Raw genomic sequence first — 18395 nt, forward strand, 5'->3', positions numbered from 1 at the left:
GGGAACGTGTTTCAAAAAGTGGCCGTGTGTCTCCCCCTCTCCCACCGCAGTGGGCTGCAAGGGTGGCTCAGGTTCTGGGCTGCCCCACCCCCAGCACCTTCAGCGGAAGAGGTGGGGCAGGAAGGGGCGGTGCCCAGGACCAGCAGCTGGCCAAGCCCGTTCTCTGGGCAGCTAGTCCTCAAAGGCTGTTCCGGTGGGCGAAGGGAGTTCAGTCCCGTTCTGGCCATCCCACCTCCCCTCATTCCTTCTCCCGTGTCCACTTGATCATCGTCTCCGGTGAGCGGTACAGGAAGATGAGCTTAGCGTACAGCTCCTCTTCTAACTCCAGTTCTCCGGTCTCCCGAACCAGAAAGACGTTGTTGCACAGCTTAAGGATGCGGTCGACGCAGGGCAGCTCCTCAAACATGATGGAGTGGGAGATCTCGCTGAAGAAGCCCCGCACGAACTTGCCAATCACCAGCACGATGGAGACGTAAAGACCCAGGATCCTGAGCAGAAACAGAGTCCGCACAGGGCTCCGAATGTGCCCCCCTCCCGCTGTCCTCCCACAGTCTATTAAAGGCCTTTAGACTCCTCAACGCATCCACATAACGCACGAACCACTGGCAGACTGGCTAAGCAGGATCCGCTGTGATCTGAAAGCCTCGATCCCAGGGCTTAGTGTGTTGCACGATCGCAGCTGTTTGCTCCTCCGGGTGGAATTTTGGGAAGGGACCGGATGGCCAACATGGCCACCCTGATCAATGCGTGGAGGGGCTGCATTGTTCCAGAGCACAAAAGGAGGTGTCCTAGTTCTGAACCCTGCTGTTATTTTTTAAAAAAGCTTGCTAGGTGGCCATGCAAAGTAGGAGGGAGACTGGGGAGCATCCCCCCTGCTTTTTAGGTTAAATTTTTGCAAGCTATTAAAAGCTGCATGCAAAGAAAGCCTGGCTGCATTCCACCCACCAAGGGGCAGCATTTAACCATCTCCCAAGGGCTGTCTTTTGGGTGGAGAAATCCAGTAAATGGGACCAGCCAAAGCAAAGCCAGGTGAGCCCAGAGAGCCCCATTCAACTTGGTGGGGGGGACACTTGCTCTTTCCTTGGGATACTCAGGCACAGCTTTTCTGCCACGTCCTTGGATCGGAGGAGCTGAGTCAGCCTACCCTTGGGACGCTTACCTAGGCCACTATCCCCGCTCGGAACGCGCCTGGTTTTCACCGGTGGGACGGGGCTGGTGGATTCGATCACTCACCCGTATCCTGCCAGGAAGCCAAGGCTGGGGGGGCTGACTTTGTCACTGAAGATGACCATGGGCAGGATGTGGCAGTCTGACTGGCAGTCAGCCAGCTGGATCATCCACCACTCCAGGACGCTGGTGCTGCTGTTCCCAGGCTGGACCTGCTGCTGTTTCAGCTGCACTTCAACATCCACGTAGCTCTCCTCCCCGTCTGGAAGAGGAGGTGGGGAGAGGAGAGAAGGCGCTGAATAAGACGCCGGCCCCACTTATCGACGGCTGGTGATCTGGGCGCGGAGAAAGCTGCTCCCATTTCTTTAGAGTCCTCCCAGCCCCAATTACACCATGGTTTTTAGGAACTGCATCAAAGGCCTATCTATTCATCTGTCCACTTTAATTGCTTCTGTGTTCTTATTGTGGCTTTCAAGCTGTATTACTTCTTCCTTTTTAAAGGGTTTTAATCTTTCCATCGCCTGCCTCGATTGCTGTGGGTAACCCGGATATGGGCCCTCTGGACTTCAAGGGAAGCCTCCAGCTGGGGTGGATGCAGCTTCCCCCAACCCCACTGGCCATCCCCCAGTACCCCCCAGTTGTGCTGCCCAAATTCAGGAGCAAAATTCCTGACTTTGCGCAGTACTGTTTTTGGAGCTCCGTTTCAAAATTAAGGGAGAAAGCAGATGCGAGGCCAGCCGCTTCTACTTTCACCTTTGAAAACTGCCCTGCTGGAGCCAGAAATTTCTGCAGCATGAATCTGGGAAGGAGGAAAGAGAGCAGTTTGCCTCCTCTTCCCATTCCCACCTGAAACAGCCAGGAAAACATCAGCTCCCCCAGCTCCTCCTATGACGTCTGGTGGGCATTTCTGCGTTCTGGCCCCGGCTCGCCTCTCAGCGAGCGCAAGGAAGCCCCATCAGCTCAGAAGGAGAAACTGGGGGACTGAGTTTGTGCAGAGGCGGCTTCCACCCGGCGTCCTCACCTGGGAGCAGGGCCTCAACGGGGTCAGCCTCGGGGCCACTGGGCGCCCGTATATAGGGTGGGAAGAGATGGGAAATCCGCCTGGAACGAAGACAAACAGAGCAGGGTAAAGAAGACTTTGTAAGGAAGCTGAAAACAGGCTGCGTCTGCACACTGCTTAAAGCCAGCATGTGCTTCAAGTTACGCCTTGGCGCAGCGTGTGAACCTGGACCCATGCAATCGGATGCCCCCTTTCCCACCTTCCGGGCTCCCCAGGCTCGCTCTGGCCCCCTCGGCAAAGGGGGCAAGGCCGGGAGGGGCGGGGAGGACTCACACAGGGTCACGATGGGTGCCCTGCAGCAGCCTAGCCAGATTTCGCCTCACGAGGCTGTTCTGGCCCAGATCCATGGTGTGCTTCTGGGTGGTGTATTCCGTCTTCCCTCCTTTGCGGAGATCCCTGGCGGTTGAGGAACAGGAGGAGGACGAAGGGGAGGGCGTTTTAGGAGCAGGGCGGATCAAAGAGCAGCAGAGGAAAGGGGTCCCTGTCACCCTCCTTCGTCCATGGTGCTCTTTTCCACCCAGAGCCCCCTCTGCCCCTAGGAAGGCTGATCTTTACAGTGCCGGAAGAAGCGAACGTCTGAGTCCCACAGGCAAACCACACGCAGCTAAAAGGTTGCATCTGTTGTTGAGCAGGAAGAGCACCACCCTGCAAAGGGCTGTTTCTGGCCACGGGCACTGTCTGGGCTGACCCAGTCTTGATCCCAAAGTACCTTTGGAAATTCCAGGTGAAGCGCAGGGTGATGTCTGAGGAACCATCGCGCAACTCCTGCCAAAGCTGCTTCCGGCTGGGAGGGCTGATGCTCCACAAGGACCCCGAGCTTCCCTCGATGCGGGCCCAGGTGATGTCCTCGTAGCCGTACTGGGTGATGAACTGCATGGCCAGCTGGGGGCGGCAGAGAGCGCCAGGGCCAGGTCAGCTGGGCACAACCCGTTCAGTCCAAGCCCACCGTGGCTTGGCTTGGCTTCCTCCCATGGTAACAGCATGGAGCGGTAACTTTAATGAGTCAGGGGAGATGCCTGTCCTCCCACCACTTGGAGGAGGGGAGTGCCCTCCTCCCTGCCCTACCCTCTTGCTATTGCTCACCGGCTGCCGTTCAAACTTATCCGTCAACTTTTCATAGTCCTGGGAAGTGAAAGCTTGGATGGACTGCTGCTGAGCACTCATGGTGAAGAGGGGCTGGAGAAGAAACGAGGCAGAGGGACAGCGGGGAGCAAGAGTTTCAGGGACACCATCGATCCTGATTCAAGAGAGCCTGGTGTGCACACCCTCAGTTCAACAGCACGGCTCTCGTAGCTGCTGTTCCCTCATCAACCAAGAGGGAAGCACCCAAGCAGCTGGTGGACACTCAGCCCGCCCAATCTCAGGGCGCCCCTTGGGGGCCTGGAGCTGGCAAGGCACTTGGGCTACAGCTGCTGTAAGAGCTGAGTCCAACTCTCCCCTAAAATCAACACGGGCCACTGCCCGGCCACAACGGCCAGCAGCTCCAGCTGGGAGCCGTGGTTCAGCAGCATCTGAATGTCTAGCGGCCTGTTGCTTGGCTTCTCCACAAGGCCGCTGCTCTCACCTCGTAGCCACCCAACTTGAGGGCGACGGTGACGTCGATGGGGTGATTGACCACACCCACCACGGAGCGCACGAGCGACATGAAGAGCAGCGGGAACCAGATGATGCAGATGAGGAAGAGGATGATGAGGCCCCCCATGCCGTATTTGACAATCTTCTTCTTTTTCTGACCCTTGGGTTGTGGGTATTTCTGCAGGGTGAGAGGGGCACAGCACTAACAGGTCCGTTCAGGGCATCCTAGGCGTTGTCCCAAACCCCCTTGCCTCCCATTCAGGTGTACTGGACCACGACTATCATTCTCCTTACTATTAACAGCTGGAGGCCATCATGCTGGCTAGAGACCAAAGCAGTGTTTCTCAACCTTGGCAGCTTGAAGATGTGTGGACTTCAACTCCCAGAATTCCCCAGCCAGAGAGTTGAAGTCCACACATCTTCAAGCTGCCAAGGTTGAGAAACATTGGACTATAGGAACTGAAGTGCTGGCTTGGGGAAGACCCCCTGAAAAGCTTGCTCTGGGAGGCCCAGCCCCACTCATGCTTCCTCCCCCTCCACGGTGGCCCACCTTCTCTGTCTCTCGACTACACTTGATGATGAAGATGTTGGCATAGATGTCTTCCACACACATCCAGTTGGAGAGGGACAAGGTGGTGTCAGTCCAGACCCAGTCCATGACGGCTCGCAGCTCCACCAAGAAAGGCACCAGGCGAAACCTGCGAAGCCAAGACACGTATCTTCAGATCCTCCAGGCATGGATACTGGTCGTCCCTGGACAATTCTGCGGACCTTTCCCCCAACCATCCTCTCTGCTGCTGCTGCTGCACCCTTATTCTGAGAGCCGTGCGGTGCGGGGCTTGGGTTTGGAGTAGGGACACTGATTCTACTCCGCCCTCAGCCACGGAGGCCTTGGGCCAGTTGCTTTCGCAGTCCAACCTGTGCCACTGGGCTTTGCGGTGGGGAAAAATGGGAGCAGAGGGCTCGAGGTATGCCATCCGAGCTCCTGAAGGAAAGGTGGGGTATGAATCCATCAAACAATCCTGACCCGTGTTCACGTGATGTTCTACATGTAGCTAGAGCACTGTGTGGTGAGCAAACAGGGTAGCAGCTGTAGGGACACTTGCAGACACAGGATGTGGTGGGATCCATGTTCTCACTCCCCCCCCCCCAAAAGATCTGCATGTTCTACATTTCTGCAAAGCATCCCAGTTCCACCACAAAGTGTCCCGCTGCCTGCCAGGGTGGACTCTGCATAAAGGGCCCCACGTCAAGCTGCTCCTTCTCCCAGCACCCCCCACCCCATTTTGCTGGGGGCTCAGCTGTTACCCTTGGAAGAGGAAGAGGTTCAGGTGGTTGTATTTCTTGGTGAGGAAATTCCCCAAGATGCGAGTAGGGTAACCACAGCGAATCTGGTAGGCGGAGAGGCCAAAGTAGATGCACTTCACAAAGTACCACAGCTGGGCCACGGTATTCAAGCTGAACCTCCTGGGGAGGGAAACCAGGGGTGGTCATGCCTCCACTCCTCTTACGAAAGCAGGCCCAAACTGGGGCAGGGGGAGGCAAGGAAAGGGCCAAGCACCTCTCAGTGACTGCAGGTAAAATAAAGAACATCCAGATGTGAATGCCGAAGACCAAGATGATCTGGAAGATGAGTTTACCCAGGACACTCTTGCGCAGGTAGAGCGCCCGGTCTACGACCATGGTGGAGAACTGAATCAGCAGCATCACCAGGAACGCCTGGGGCACCTGGTCTTCGGAGAGCGAGGACGCGATGTCGGCTGCCGCAGAGTGTTTCTGCAGAGGAAGAGAAGCTCAGGTAGGGAGGGCTGGCCAACACAAAGATGCACCCCACCCCTGGATTTCCCTAGGATAGGAGATGCTCTGCTTCTGTCCAGGGTCCCCCAAACTAGCTGTCCCTGGCAACGCCAGGAGACACAGTGCTGTCCTTCCCCTTTACAAGCGGGGCGTGTGTGACCCTGTGTTGAATTTCAGGAGCACTTGGAATTTGTCGCTCTTTGTTTTGTCCAAAGCTCAGCAAAGCAAAAATGAGGGTTGTCCCCAGGCAGCAGATAAGCCCACTGGAGGACCCCTGTTCCACCCCCTCCTCCTCTTTGTCCCTCCCCAGCTGACAGAGTTCAGCCCTGAAGCACCTTGAGGGCAAAAGCTCTACTGGAACAGTCCAACAGGTGCCTGTTGGGATGACCAGTGACTGCAACTCCCAGAATTCCCAACAGCTTGACCAAGACTTCTGGGAAGCATCACCCCACCAAAATAATCAGCAGCAGCTTGAGGAAAGCTGCAGATCCCCAGGGGCACCACCAGACTTACTCCAAAGGCCCAGAAGCCAAAAATGATGATGATGAAGTCTACCACATCAGCCAGGAACATGAGAGCATAGACATCCGTGGCGGCGCGGTACTTGCTGTGCAGAATGTCCTGGAAGAACTGCCGTGCTGGCCGGAGCATGCGCTCTGCTCTGGAGGAAGAGGGGCGAAGGGGGTTGAGTAAGAGATATGAGATGTGTTCTCTTGTGCAGCACTGCCAATGGCCAGCATGTTCAGAACCAAGCCGCCTCCAGAGGGTGCAAGGAAGGGCCCAGCGACAGACAGCCCAGCAGGAAAGAGAAGGGCTTCTGGACAGGTTGCACATTGAGCTGAGCCATAAACACAATGGTTGTAGAGAATCAGAAGAGGACCTTGCTGGAGATATGCAGGAACTGTGGCCTCAGCAAAAGGGGCTGAAACATATTTTAAGTCCAAAACAAGCAGAAAATATGCAGAAGAGGCTCAGATAGACACCTCCCTAATTCACATGAGTATAAGAAGTGGGGGAGCACAATTCAAATTGCAAGATCCTAAATAAAGCAGCTTTAGCGTTGCTGTGCAGTTGATTTCCCATTTTGGTCTCCCTAGTAGGGATAACAATGGCTGAATACAGTGTATGAACCTGCCACAGCCTAACCCATGGGAGGAAGACCCCAAACATGACGACCTGTTTCTTGGTGGGAGAATCAACACAAAGATTTTTGCCTCCCCCCACTCCACCCCAGCAGCCCAGTTATCCATCACTTACGCAGAGACAAAGAAGTATGTCATTCGGCGTTTGGCAGCCTTAACCTTTTCTCGGGATGGGCCCGATTTTTTCTTCTTCTTCTCCTTCTCTTCCTCCTCCTCTCCTTCCTGCTCCTGAATTTCTGGGGCTGGGAAAGAGATGAGCAGGGGGAGAGTGGGATGAACTCTTGGCCACTCTCTGCGCACAAGGTCTGCCAGGGTGGGGATCCTCTCTGTTAACCTGGGCCATCTACTGGGACCCAGGAAGTGAGCCTCCTCTCCCACCGTGCCTGCCTGAAGGAACACCATCCCGCCTGGGATTCGGAGGGCCCCAACCTTGAGGGCCTTCCCTCAGGCATTCAGGACCTCACTCTTCTTCGGAGCACTGGGCCTGGGGAGTGGGTGAGCCTGTTGGGTCTTGCCCCATTCGCACGTGTTGATTATTTACCGCCTTCAACCATTCCTATGTTACTTTGCAGACGGTTAGCCGTCTAGAGTCACGTGTCAATCGGATGGTTGTATAAATCTGTTTAATCAATACCTCTGTTTAATCAGCAAATAAATAAATTCGGTGTCCTGCCTCCCACCTTCCAGCCCCCTCTCCAGTGGGGAGTACCTGCTTCCCCTTGCTCGTCTGGAGATATGTTCAGCTGCTGCTTCTTTCGCTTTTTCCTTCTGAACCGTGAGCGGATCCCCTTCTGCACCTCTGGTTCTGGCTTCCCCTCTGCCTCCTCCACCACGTTCTCTGCCGCAAGGCTGGCCGATGCCAAAGGCTCTTCCAACTCTTCCTTTTCCTTGGTTGACACTGGCGATTCTCCTCTCTCCAGCTGAGGTTTGGCCAGCAGGTCTTCTCCGTGGTCCCACAGGCCGTAGCTCTGGAGAGGACAACTCTTTCAGAAAGGGACCAAGGCCTGCTGTGGAATCCAGATGCCGTGAAGCACGGGAGAAACCAGCCCAGGCCACCCCAGCTGCGTCTCTCGCTAGAATTACTTGCCACTCCCCAAATGTCATGCTCTTTGCCAGATGTCCCTTGGTGCCCTCCAAGGTTGCTCTCCCGGCCCAGATGGGAATTCTAGCTCCAATTCAGGAGCCCGGATTCTCTCTTACCAGGAGCAGGGAGCGGTGAAAGAAGAGCACCAACAGCTGGATCAGGTCGTATTTGATGTAGTTGTCGGTTTTCTCGATGCCCAGGATGCGAGGGGCAAAGAAAGGCTTGCCCTCATAGCGCACCATAGTGGTGTAGCTATTCCAGGGGAAGAAGCCGAACTGGAAAAGGTACTTCAGCACCACCATCACCTGTGCAGGAAGAGAGGTGTAAGAGTCTGGGGGAGAAGACCTCTACCATCTCAAGAACTTCCACAGGGCAGGGAGTTAGAACAAGAGCCAAGATTTGCTTGCTCTGCCGTCTTACTTTCCACTAGAAGGCCCTTCCACCAGTACGGATGGAAGGCAACAACTCTGCAACCCAGCAGCTGGTATATTCAAAGATGAACTGCCTCTGAATGCGTAGGCTCAATTCTCAGCCATCAGGATGGGTCCAGAGCACGGGGGGTTCTCAGCCAACAGGTCCAGCCTTTGCAGCCCAAGCTTAATCTCTCCTGCACAGGCCCCTCTTGACTTGAAAAAGCCACAAAGGGGGCTCCCACTGGGTTTGGAGCTGCCTCCTCCTCCTTGGGGGCAGCTGTGCTTTGTTCTTCCCCAACACCGTGGAGAGCCATGAGCTAGAGTTCCTCAAGCTGGCCCCCTCCGGTGTGGCACACCGGGCTCCAACTCCTGCTGGCAGGGCAATGCCGGCAGCCCAACCCACCGGGCGGGCACTCGCCTGGAGAGAGCCTGCTAAGCCATTTCTCCCAAAGCAAACTCTGAAGACTTGCGGTTGCCCCCCCCCCCCGAGAAGGGCTCCCACCTCTGTGAACACGATGGCCGTCATCCAGAAGCACTTGCTGGGACGTGGGATGGACAGCATGGCCCACAGGAAGACGAGGATGGGCAGGACGATCGAGATGACCGAGGCCGTGACCATGTTGTTGAGGACGATGATGAAGTAGCACAGCAGGTCCGAGTGCCCTGCCACGAGGTGGTAACAGGCCAGCAGCAGCTGCACAAAGCAGTTCTGGGAACGGTAGAACTCCTTGGATTCTTCCAACTCCTCGAAAGAGACGTGCCTGGAAGGCAGAGGGGTCGGGCGGGAGAAGCAGGTCGGGGGAAAGCTGCGGCACGGAGCAGAGTTCCTCCAGGGCTGGACTCACAGCGTCCACCCCGGTCCGCAGCTTTCACACAGCCCCCAGGTGTATTGTACTGAGCCTGCACCTCCCACATTCCCCACTCCGCCTAGGAATTCTGGGAGTTGAAGACCCAACATCCTGGACAGCAGAAGTACTGTTCCGTATTTCCCAGTAGGATGTTTTTATACTCCTCCTCTTTATCTACAAAAGGCCGTCCAGCGATCAGCAACTGCGTCCTTTAGCGGAACAGCAACCTACGTGGTTCTGGAATTCCTGTGTATCCACTGGAGGACTTTTCCACACAGTCCTGGTGTTTATCTCTGAGCTGTGTTTTCCCCCAGAAACAGTCCGATCCACAAGCTTTGTCCGAACAGTCTCACGCTATGGGTTGGGACACCCTCGGCCCCCAGAAATTATTCTCCTGAACGTTTTTTTTTTCACATGCTAAAATGGGGCACCGATGCCACTTTTGAAGTTGTGCATCTTTAACAGGATGACGTGAAGCACTTTTCCCCTGGCACACGTGACCTTAAGATGCCGAAGTAAGTAAGTCCTTGCTGGCACCAATGCAGTACCTGCTCAGTAGCAATTCGCTGGCGGTGCGGGGTCGGCCCTTGGCGCAAGCCAGCAGCTCCTGGGAGCTGCTGGGAAGGAGCCCCGCGTTGTCCGGAGGATCCGCAGCTGGAATTTGCTCCTCGCTGGCGCTCCGGGAGTCGTAGCCGGTACTTTCAGCGCTGAAGACCTCGGCCCCGTCGCAGCCACTGCGGAAGGCACGATGGTGGTCACGCAGCCTCTCCCAACAAGGGGTTTCGGTCACCCAAAGGGTCAAGTTCAAGCAGTAAAACCTAAGTTGACTGAGTTCACCCTATGGCCCAGTTCGCACAACACGCCACACGAGGAGCAGCTGTACCGGCTGGGACGCCTAACACCGGAGCCGCTAGGAAAACTAACCCAGCCTGTAACTGGGCTTAGTGTGCTGTGCGAATCCACTGCTGAAAGGGCTCCAGAGAGGTCATCCAACCCCACTCCCCAGGCAATGCAACAAATGTGACTGCCGCCTTCCTAGCAGATGGGGAGGGCATCGGCCACCCGAGGACCATCGGTGCAGCTGCCCCTGAAGCAAGGCTACAGGACGGGGGAGGGAAAAATGATGATGATGATGGAGGAGGAGGAGACTGAGCTGAGGGCTGGAAAGCCTGGGGGATGCACGTTCAAGGTCTACTGCCAGGATGGGCTCCCGTCCCGAGCTGGCCTGGACCACTGGTCCCAGATGTTTCCTTGCTCTTCCTGGGAAGACTGGCCCTGTTTATACTTCCGGGGGGATCCTTCCTCAATGCCTGCTTGCACCTGGGCCCTACGGGGAGCAGGCGCTGGGGCAGACTCTGCACCCACAGCCCCACGTGCTGCAAGGCAGAGCTGCCCCTGGTCCTTGCCTTCTGGCTTCCCTCCCCAGCCCCATATGCACCTGCCTGGAAGCCATGCTGTTGGGCGATTCTGCCGCTGTCCCAGGCAAGGCTGTGTCCTCCGAGGTGTTGTCGGCCGGTGGGGGCGGCTGGTACAACCTGTCCAGGATGCCCCTCTGTACTTCCTCTGCCTATGCGGACGAGGCGGGAACGCATCTTGAGCAAGCAGATTTCCCCTCCAAGCTCCCCAACCTGGCCCAGGCCTGGCTGACTGGCGCTCACCTGATCCAGCTGCTGGGCGAGCACAAACCTCTCCAGGCCCAGGATGGTGGACAGATGCTCATGCTCCTTGGTGAAGGCCTGCAGCCACCGGGTCAGGCTGTCCACCATGGCCTGGCACAGCACCCACAGGAAGCGCAGGCCGTTGAGCACCCGCTGCACGACGTGGCTCTTCCCTGCGGATGAGACCAGCCCAGGTTACTCAGAAAATCTCCGGGCAGAAGAGGGAGCCAATATTTCCCTCCTCCAGTTTCTTGCAGCCAACTGCCTCTACCCATGGAGGATCCAGTTGGTTGCAAGGGACTCTCTTCAATCAGTCTACCTCCCTCCAAAAGCTGGCAACCCCACTCTTTCCTTGGGGCAGCAAGTTCCTATTTAACTGTGTATGCTATGAAAAAAAAAGGACCTTCCGTCGCTCCCCTCTGGTCAAGTGGAGCTACCAGATCTTTGGAGTAGCACAGAACAAATCTTTACCCGCTTCTCTGTGACATGTCACCCCAGGCCAAGGCTTTTTCACCATGGTTTACTGAACAGGCCATAAATGCCCAACTTCTTCTTTATGGGTGCCCTTATCTTGGAGGACTTGCGTGGAAGAGCCAGTGACCCAGCACCTGCCTGCACCCAATATGGCATACGCTTGCATCCAGGAGCATCTGTAGGAACCCAACACTTAAAAGAAAAAGTGGCCAAGCTTTTGTTAATTTCCCTCGGTGTGAACTGAAAAGGTCACAGATGGGAAGTTGCTGCACTAAGCCATCATGGTTGTTGTGAGGTAAGAAATGGTCTCGCTCCTCTTCCTAAGGCAGTGTTTCTCAACCTCGGCAATTTTAAGATGTCTGGACTTCAACTCCCAGAATTTCCCAGCCAGCATGGTGGCTGGGGAATTCTGGGAGTTGAAGTCCACACATCTTAAAATTGCTGAGGTTGAGAAACACTGTCCTAAGGGATTGGAATCTGAACATAGGGGTCAAAGGTGACCCATGCAGGCATTCCCTTCCGCTGAGCCTTGCTTCCACCTACCTGAAGCTGTCTCCTCCTCCTCCTCCTCCTGGCTGCAACTCTCATCTGGCAATTCACCTGGCTGAGTCTCCTCTTTGGTTTCATCACCTGCAAGAGGGAGAGCCGGTGAAGCCAAGCTCCTTGGACTACCGATTGCGTTCAGCTCGGTACACTGTCGCCACCCGTGTCCGGAAACATGGCAGGAAAGCAGCCCCGTGGGGTCCCACAGCAAGAAGATCTCACCTGGGGAAGAGGCGTCTTGGGCTGGATCCCTCTCCTGTTCCTCTTTCTCCTGGCGCTGGTGCTCACGCAGCACGGACTTGGTGTTGGTGACCCAGGCCTGGTAGGCCAGCTAGAACCGGAAAACAGAGCGAGGTGAGAAGGGAGCCAAGCTGCCTCCACTCAGCCCCTGGAGAAACCTCAAGCTGAGAACATCCCAGAAGCAGGAGATTCTACCGCCGGGAGAACCATCTCAGGACAACGCAAGGCGGGCAAAGGAGGGACAGGCAGCTTCTGGGATCCCAAACGCTTTGAAGAGAACTCCACAATTCCTTGCCAGTCATGGTGTCGGCTGAGGATGTTGGGACTTAGAGTCCTAAGCTCCTGGAGGGCACCAGGGTTGCCTGCCTCAAGGATCTCGGCAGCTTTGCCAAGGAGCAACCCAGGGATGCCGGAAGAGAAGCAATTAGAACCGAGCCCCTTGGAGCCTGTGCAGGGCGTATTCTCATTAATCTACTGCATTCATGCAGCAGCCTATCAGGGCTTGGGAAGTAGGGAAAACTGTCTTAAAAAAAAAAGACGGATATATTTATCCAGTGTCTGTGAGTCTAGAAAAGAATTGGGAAGCTTCTGTACCTTGTCTTGTAAAACAATTCTGCAAATTCATCCCAGACGCTCCTTAATATCTGTGCTCCCCACCTGGCTGCTTCTCTGTACAAGGCCTCGGGGGGGTCTCCTACCCCCATCCTCACCTGGAAGGCACTCTGCTTTGGGGGCCTCGGATCCTCCACGGCTGATTCCTCATCCTCCTCGCTGTCCGTCTCAAACAAGAAGTAATCCCCTGAGTGCAGCACTATGGGCCCCACAGCAAAATGCAGCATCAGTCCATGCCCTCCTCCTCCTCCTCCCCCCCCCTCAACCGCCCCACGGGGTTTGGGGAAGGCCACGGCTCCCTCAAGAAGAGAGGCATGCAGGGAAAGTGACAGAAAGACAAGAGTGCCTCTGGGCATGTGCAGAAAAGGGCCACTCTATAGGTCAAGGACAGGAAAAGAGGACAGGCAAAGACGGCAAGAGTCCAGACTGGCTACAGATCGCAGGAGCTGAGGCTTCAAGACCCACACGGACCGTCTCCTTTCAACACAGGGACCCCAAGGGGCCCTTCTCAGTGCCGGGCCTAGGCCTGGACCGACTCCACAGTGCTGGAAGGCCGGCCGGAGCATCTGGGATGGGACGGAAGCTGGTTGGGAGTTGGCTCTTCCTTCCTAATTGTCCTCATGGTGGTGATCCAGATGGGCCCAGCCAGCTCCAGAAACCCCCCCGCATTTGTCAAGTCATCTTGTTGCACTCTGCTAAGCTCCTCTGCCATGTTGTGAGTTGCAGCATTTGGGATTTGATGCTTCGGGCCGTTTGTTGGCTCCTCCTAACTCTGATGTGGTGCTTTTGGCTGGCAAACTGCCTCGAAACGCTTTGTCGATCAGGCAGGACTCTGCGTGGCCTAAACACATGGGTGCGCACACACGCACAGGGATCTTGTGCCTTCCCCTTTGTTCTGTTCCTTGCATTCCCCTAATGACCTGAAGTCAAGATCCAGCCCAACCAGCTTGCAAATGAACCAACCCCCTGCCCCCCCAGTAAAATCCAGGAAGCCCCGAGGGATGTCCTTGGGGGCAATTCATGGAGGGTTCCAGCCTGTGGCTTGATCTCAAAGGGAGTTCGAGTGAGCAGGGGGGAAGATGCTTCCAAGACAGAGCCCCCTCCCCTGCCCCCCTCTGCTCGTGCAAACGCATTACCCCTGAAATGGCCCTGCCTCCCCCGGCAGCCTCTGTCCACCCGAGAAGGAAGGGCTACTTCCTCTTGGGAGAGCACGGCCGGCGATGCGGGGCTGCCCTCCACAGGACGTGGCTCGCCTTGGAGGGAAGAAAAGAGAAGCAGAGAAGGTCAGAAGCCGCACGGAGCCGCAAGGCTTCTCAAGAGGTAAAAGCATGCAGACGCACTCCCGAGCATGCAGGCATAAGCAGCTGGTGATGGGGAGCAGGAGGGCTCGCCACCAGCTGTCCACGCAGACTGGCAACATCTCAGTGGGGTTTCTGGCCACTGACTCTCCCAGCCTGGCTGGGACCTTGTGGGTGCCAATTGGGTGCTCTGGATGGTGCCCAGGAGGCCCTGGGTCCCTTCTTCAGGGAGGGCGCCTATCCTGTCAGGCAAGGGCTATTCCTGGGTGGACCAGATTTCTCTCTCTTTGGAGGTGCTTTCCAGCAAGCCAGACCTCGGTCCGTCAGGCAGAATCCGTACCATATGCTAAGGGATGACGCTGGGTGAACATGCCAAAAAGGCTGCCCGCAGCCTGCGATGCCAAAGCAAGCCGGCCTCTCACAGCTCAGTCTGGTGGTCTGGCTCAGGTGTGGAGGGAAGTGGGAATGGCCTTGAAGGACAGGAGGAAGAGTTGGTTCCAAGCCAGGGGTCAGAGAGGAGGGGCCTGAGCTTGGGGGGGCAAGAATGTAATGCAAGTAAATGTTTCAGATGAGCCCCTCCCTAGTTTGCCCAAAGATGGAGGGAGGGAGGGGGAAGCACACTCAGACTTGCGAGATTCTGCTAAAATCAGGACTGACCCACATGTCATTGGCTTCTTAGTCTTGTCTACCTAGTTGGGTCAACAGCAAGCCATGATCCAAGACCATTCTGTGCTCCACCCAGTCCATGTGCTATAGCAAACCATAACTTAACCTCAGTGAATCGACTAAGCCACAGCGGCTAAGCCAAACACAGGCGAGTCTCAGGTGTGAACCAGCCAGTGGTTCAGCTTCTGGGCAGCCCACCAAATAGGTCAGAATTGAACCTGGGATCTGCGTGCAGCACAGGGATCGGCCACACAATCAGGCCTCCTCGCAAGGTCTCAGCTATGAGCCTGCTGTGGTCCCTAACCAGAGGGGAGCTTCCCAAAGCCTTTGGCAGCCACGAGAGACGAGCAGCCAGGGTTTCTGGGGCTTCTGACACCTGACACGGCCTGCAGCTGCCGTGTTCTTCAGCCGTCTTTGGAAGGCAGGGAGAGATGCCGGCTCGGAAAGGCAGCGCATGCAAGAGGAGGCTGGAGGACCCCGCAGCCCGCAGCCAGAGGAAGGAGAGCGACCTCTGAGGCCCCCCCCAGAGAGAGGCGTGCAGAATGGAGGTGATGGATTCCGAGTCCAGATGGAGCCCTGGTTAGCAACTGCAGCGGCCTCCGCCAGCAGAATGAGGGCTCGCCCAGAGCCGAATGAGCCAGGGTTAGTATGCCCGCCAGCCCTGAGCCAGGGCCAGGCTGTACCTGTGGCGTGATCCAACCACGGGCGCCACCAGCGCTTCCTTTGCTGGGCAGGGTCCTTCCTGGTGCCTGAGGCTGTGGAACAGGGCACAAAGGCGGTTGAGGGATGCAGGAAGGGCTGGGGGAGGCTGCCAGGGGATGCTGCCAGCCGAGCCCGACCAGGTAGCCGCTCCACTTCAAATGCACACCGATGCCTTGCAGGAGCCCGGGCCAAAAAGAACCTGGTGCCACCACTTCTATCTCCACCACAGGCCTCCTCTGCAGACGACCCGTAACCTCTCAGGGGCAAAAGCCGTGCCTGCTTCGTGGGGCCGTGAGTGGGTGAAAGAACAGCGCGTCTCCCGCTCTTCACAGAGCCCAAGCCGCGTGTCATAAAATGCCACGCTGTGGTTGCAGGCAGGACGACCCCAAATCATAGGAGGAAGGCGGGCGGGCTTGCAAGAATAAAGGGAGACCCACGTCCTCCCCCATCAGCCTTCCCTTGGTCCAAACTGCATCGAAGGGTCACTCTTTTCAGGGTATCCTGTGATGAGGATTCCGCAAGTTCACGCTGCGTTTGTAGGGACATCTGCCCAGAACAAGGGAATTGGAATTGCTTCAATGTGGGCATCCAGTAAAACCACATCTGTGGAACGTGCCACTTTGGGGTCTGCTGCCCTTGGGGAGGGCCAGAGGGCCAAACCACGGACTTCCTAGAGGGTTTTCACAAATGTTCCCCAGCCCGGCCCTGAAACCCACTTCACACCTGGCGTGTCTGCCTCCGTGGCCTCCTCGGAATCTCTGGCCAGCTGTCCCTGGTGGTACTTCTCCTGCTTGGCTCGAATCCGTTGCATCCTGTGGGCACATGGCAGGACTGAGCAGTGGCGCTGGGTTTCCATCTCCCCATCCCAACTTCCATCTGGATTCTCTTTTGCCTGCAGGGTTTCCTCGCCCCAAGTAATTCCTCCGGGCACCAGGAGCCAAAGTCCATGGCTTGGTCCCGCAAGACCCTTCCTCCCCAGGTCCCATGTGTCTCCCTGCTCCACCCTGCCAAGGCTGCACTGGCAGTCCCCTCCAGGTTTCCCACAGGCATTTTCTCGACCCTGCCTGAAGGAGCCAGATTTGCCTGTGGAGCTCTGTCCACCACTAAGCAATCTCTCTCCTCCCCCCGTGGCTTTGAGCCCCTCAACAGCCCTGATTCCCATCTGCAGATCCTTCAGCAGGAACTGCGGGCTTGAGGGCAGGCAGATCCCCCATCTGAGTCCTGGAAAGGAGGGCCAGACCAGCTGCTAAAGCCTGAGATCGCACTGATGAGAGAGCTGATGGCTGACCCCCATCTCAAGCTGCAGGAGGGCAGGGGTGTGTAAAACGAAATCCACTTTCTTGGTGACTGCCCAGGGGAGGGCATCTCCTGCCCTGGTCCTTAAAGCCAGCATAAAGGCCTGGGCTCTCTTCCCTGGCTGGGCTGTCTTCCCCTCCCTCCCCTCCCACGAACTCACTGCCGCTTAAGTTGGACCAATGATTTCTTTTCAGCCTGGTGGTGGGAGGTCATCTGCTTGATCATCCTGGCTTTGAAAAGTGCAAAGCCCCTGCAGAGAGACAAATCCGGATCCATGACATGCAGCGCACACAGAGGAACTTGGAAAAGCCTGCTTTCTGCTTCTACGCAAAAGCTTCTCATTCCCCTAAGACGACTGCTACACAACACAGAGGTTCTGTTCCCATTCATTACAGCTGGTAAGAATGTCAGAAAGAGCCCTGCTGAACTAGGTTCCTGATTCCCCAGAGTGGCCTAACCAGACGGGGCATGCTTCACTGCTCTTCAGCTTCAGCCACAAGCTTTCCATGTTTACTGCAAACTGCTTCCGTGTCCGTATGACTACAATATCCAAACTTTCCGGTGAGGGTGGCTGGGATTTCTGGCAGTTGGAATCACAACAGGTGAGGTGGAGACAGGCCAGGGCAGCCTGCAGGATCTGCCTCTTCCCTTGACATTCCAGAGAAAGGGGCCACAGGCTTACCAAGGCCCTCTTCTACTTCTGCCTCTCCCCCTGAGGTTTTACACTCTGCATTCCCTGCAGATGTGCAAAGTTCTCCTGCACGGCCAATACACCCCTCCAGATCTCAAGTGGTGCTGCAGTGCATGGCACTGAGCTGAGAGCAGGCTTGAGCTCTGCTGCGGATGCCCCCGTTTCTCGCTTCACCCCAGCCCTTCCCTGCTCACCTGGAGGCCTGCAGGGCTGAAGCCCTGAGGTCAGCCAAGACATGCAAAAAGTAGTAGCTGAGGAAGACTCTGCGCTGGAGGAGCAGAAAAATGAAACAGATGCTGTCCCAGATGATGCCGGCTTCCTCCACAGGCAGCGTGCAGTCCTGGTTCTTGTCCACATCCTTGGCTGGCAAAGAAGGAAGGAGGGAGGGAGGGGCTCAGACGTGGAGTGGAGCAGGAGTGGACCCTGAACCGCTCCCCGCTCCTCAGGGCCCAAACGTGGCTCTCCCCCCAGCTGCTCTCCATCAGAAGGGATCCCTGGCTCTTTCACATTCCCAACCCCCAGGGCAACTCTAGAGTAGGGGGGGCTCTTGCCGTGCCCACTCGAATGGACGCGTCTTTACAAGCCTAGCAGGTCAGAAATGTCATCAGGTGCAAAACGCAGCTTTCGTTCAAATTCGTTTCTTTACGATTGAATACACAAGCCAGCTCAGACAGACTGGAAATAACAAAAACCGCAATGAAACGTATCCTGAAAGGTCAGGTTTTGGATCTTGTTTATGCAACACGTTCAATGATACCTTGGGTAAACAGACCAAAAAGGCTATCGGTAACATGGTGCCAAAGTAAACCAACCATTTTGTGGCTTAATCTGGTTGGCTGAATCTCATCCAACATGCCCAAAGCAAGGTTTGTCTTTCTCCAAATTTTTTTCCCTACAAGCAGCTGCTGGAGCCCTCCAGCCATGGTTGTGCCAAGACCACAGTAACGGACAGGCCTTCTGTCGCTTCAGGGACAGCCGGGTGGTGCTGTGAAGACGTCACAAGTCATCGGCGGAGAAGCAGCTTAGCTCCTGAGGTTTATAAACCCTTCTGTTCACACACTCTTCCACACCCAGACTCAACATCTACCAACAAAACTGGGGAAGGGAAGTTCTCACATCTCCTCGCAAC

The 18395-nt window shown here is 56.2% G+C and overlaps 1 protein-coding gene across 1 annotated transcript in view; it reads right to left on the reverse strand.

Annotated features, from left to right (window-relative positions):
* Positions 1-18395, reverse strand: part of PIEZO1 (piezo type mechanosensitive ion channel component 1 (Er blood group)) — a 362810-nt gene that overhangs the window by 292154 nt on the left and 52261 nt on the right. Inside the window, 26 exon segments of the mRNA XM_063313055.1 lie at positions 172-488; positions 1234-1429; positions 2189-2268; positions 2501-2623; positions 2937-3109; positions 3311-3403; positions 3792-3980; positions 4353-4500; positions 5111-5269; positions 5364-5578; positions 6113-6260; positions 6857-6983; positions 7451-7709; positions 7942-8130; positions 8741-8999; positions 9635-9804; positions 9806-9820; positions 10525-10653; positions 10745-10917; positions 11762-11848; positions 11984-12092; positions 12712-12812; positions 15261-15332; positions 16003-16091; positions 16736-16825; positions 17461-17629. Coding sequence (XP_063169125.1) covers positions 239-488; positions 1234-1429; positions 2189-2268; positions 2501-2623; positions 2937-3109; positions 3311-3403; positions 3792-3980; positions 4353-4500; positions 5111-5269; positions 5364-5578; positions 6113-6260; positions 6857-6983; positions 7451-7709; positions 7942-8130; positions 8741-8999; positions 9635-9804; positions 9806-9820; positions 10525-10653; positions 10745-10917; positions 11762-11848; positions 11984-12092; positions 12712-12812; positions 15261-15332; positions 16003-16091; positions 16736-16825; positions 17461-17629 — 3812 coding nt within the window. The 3' untranslated portion in view covers positions 172-238.

Source organism: Candoia aspera, chromosome 11 (assembly GCF_035149785.1).
Source record: "Candoia aspera isolate rCanAsp1 chromosome 11, rCanAsp1.hap2, whole genome shotgun sequence".
NCBI classification, from domain to species: Eukaryota; Metazoa; Chordata; class Lepidosauria; order Squamata; family Boidae; genus Candoia; species Candoia aspera.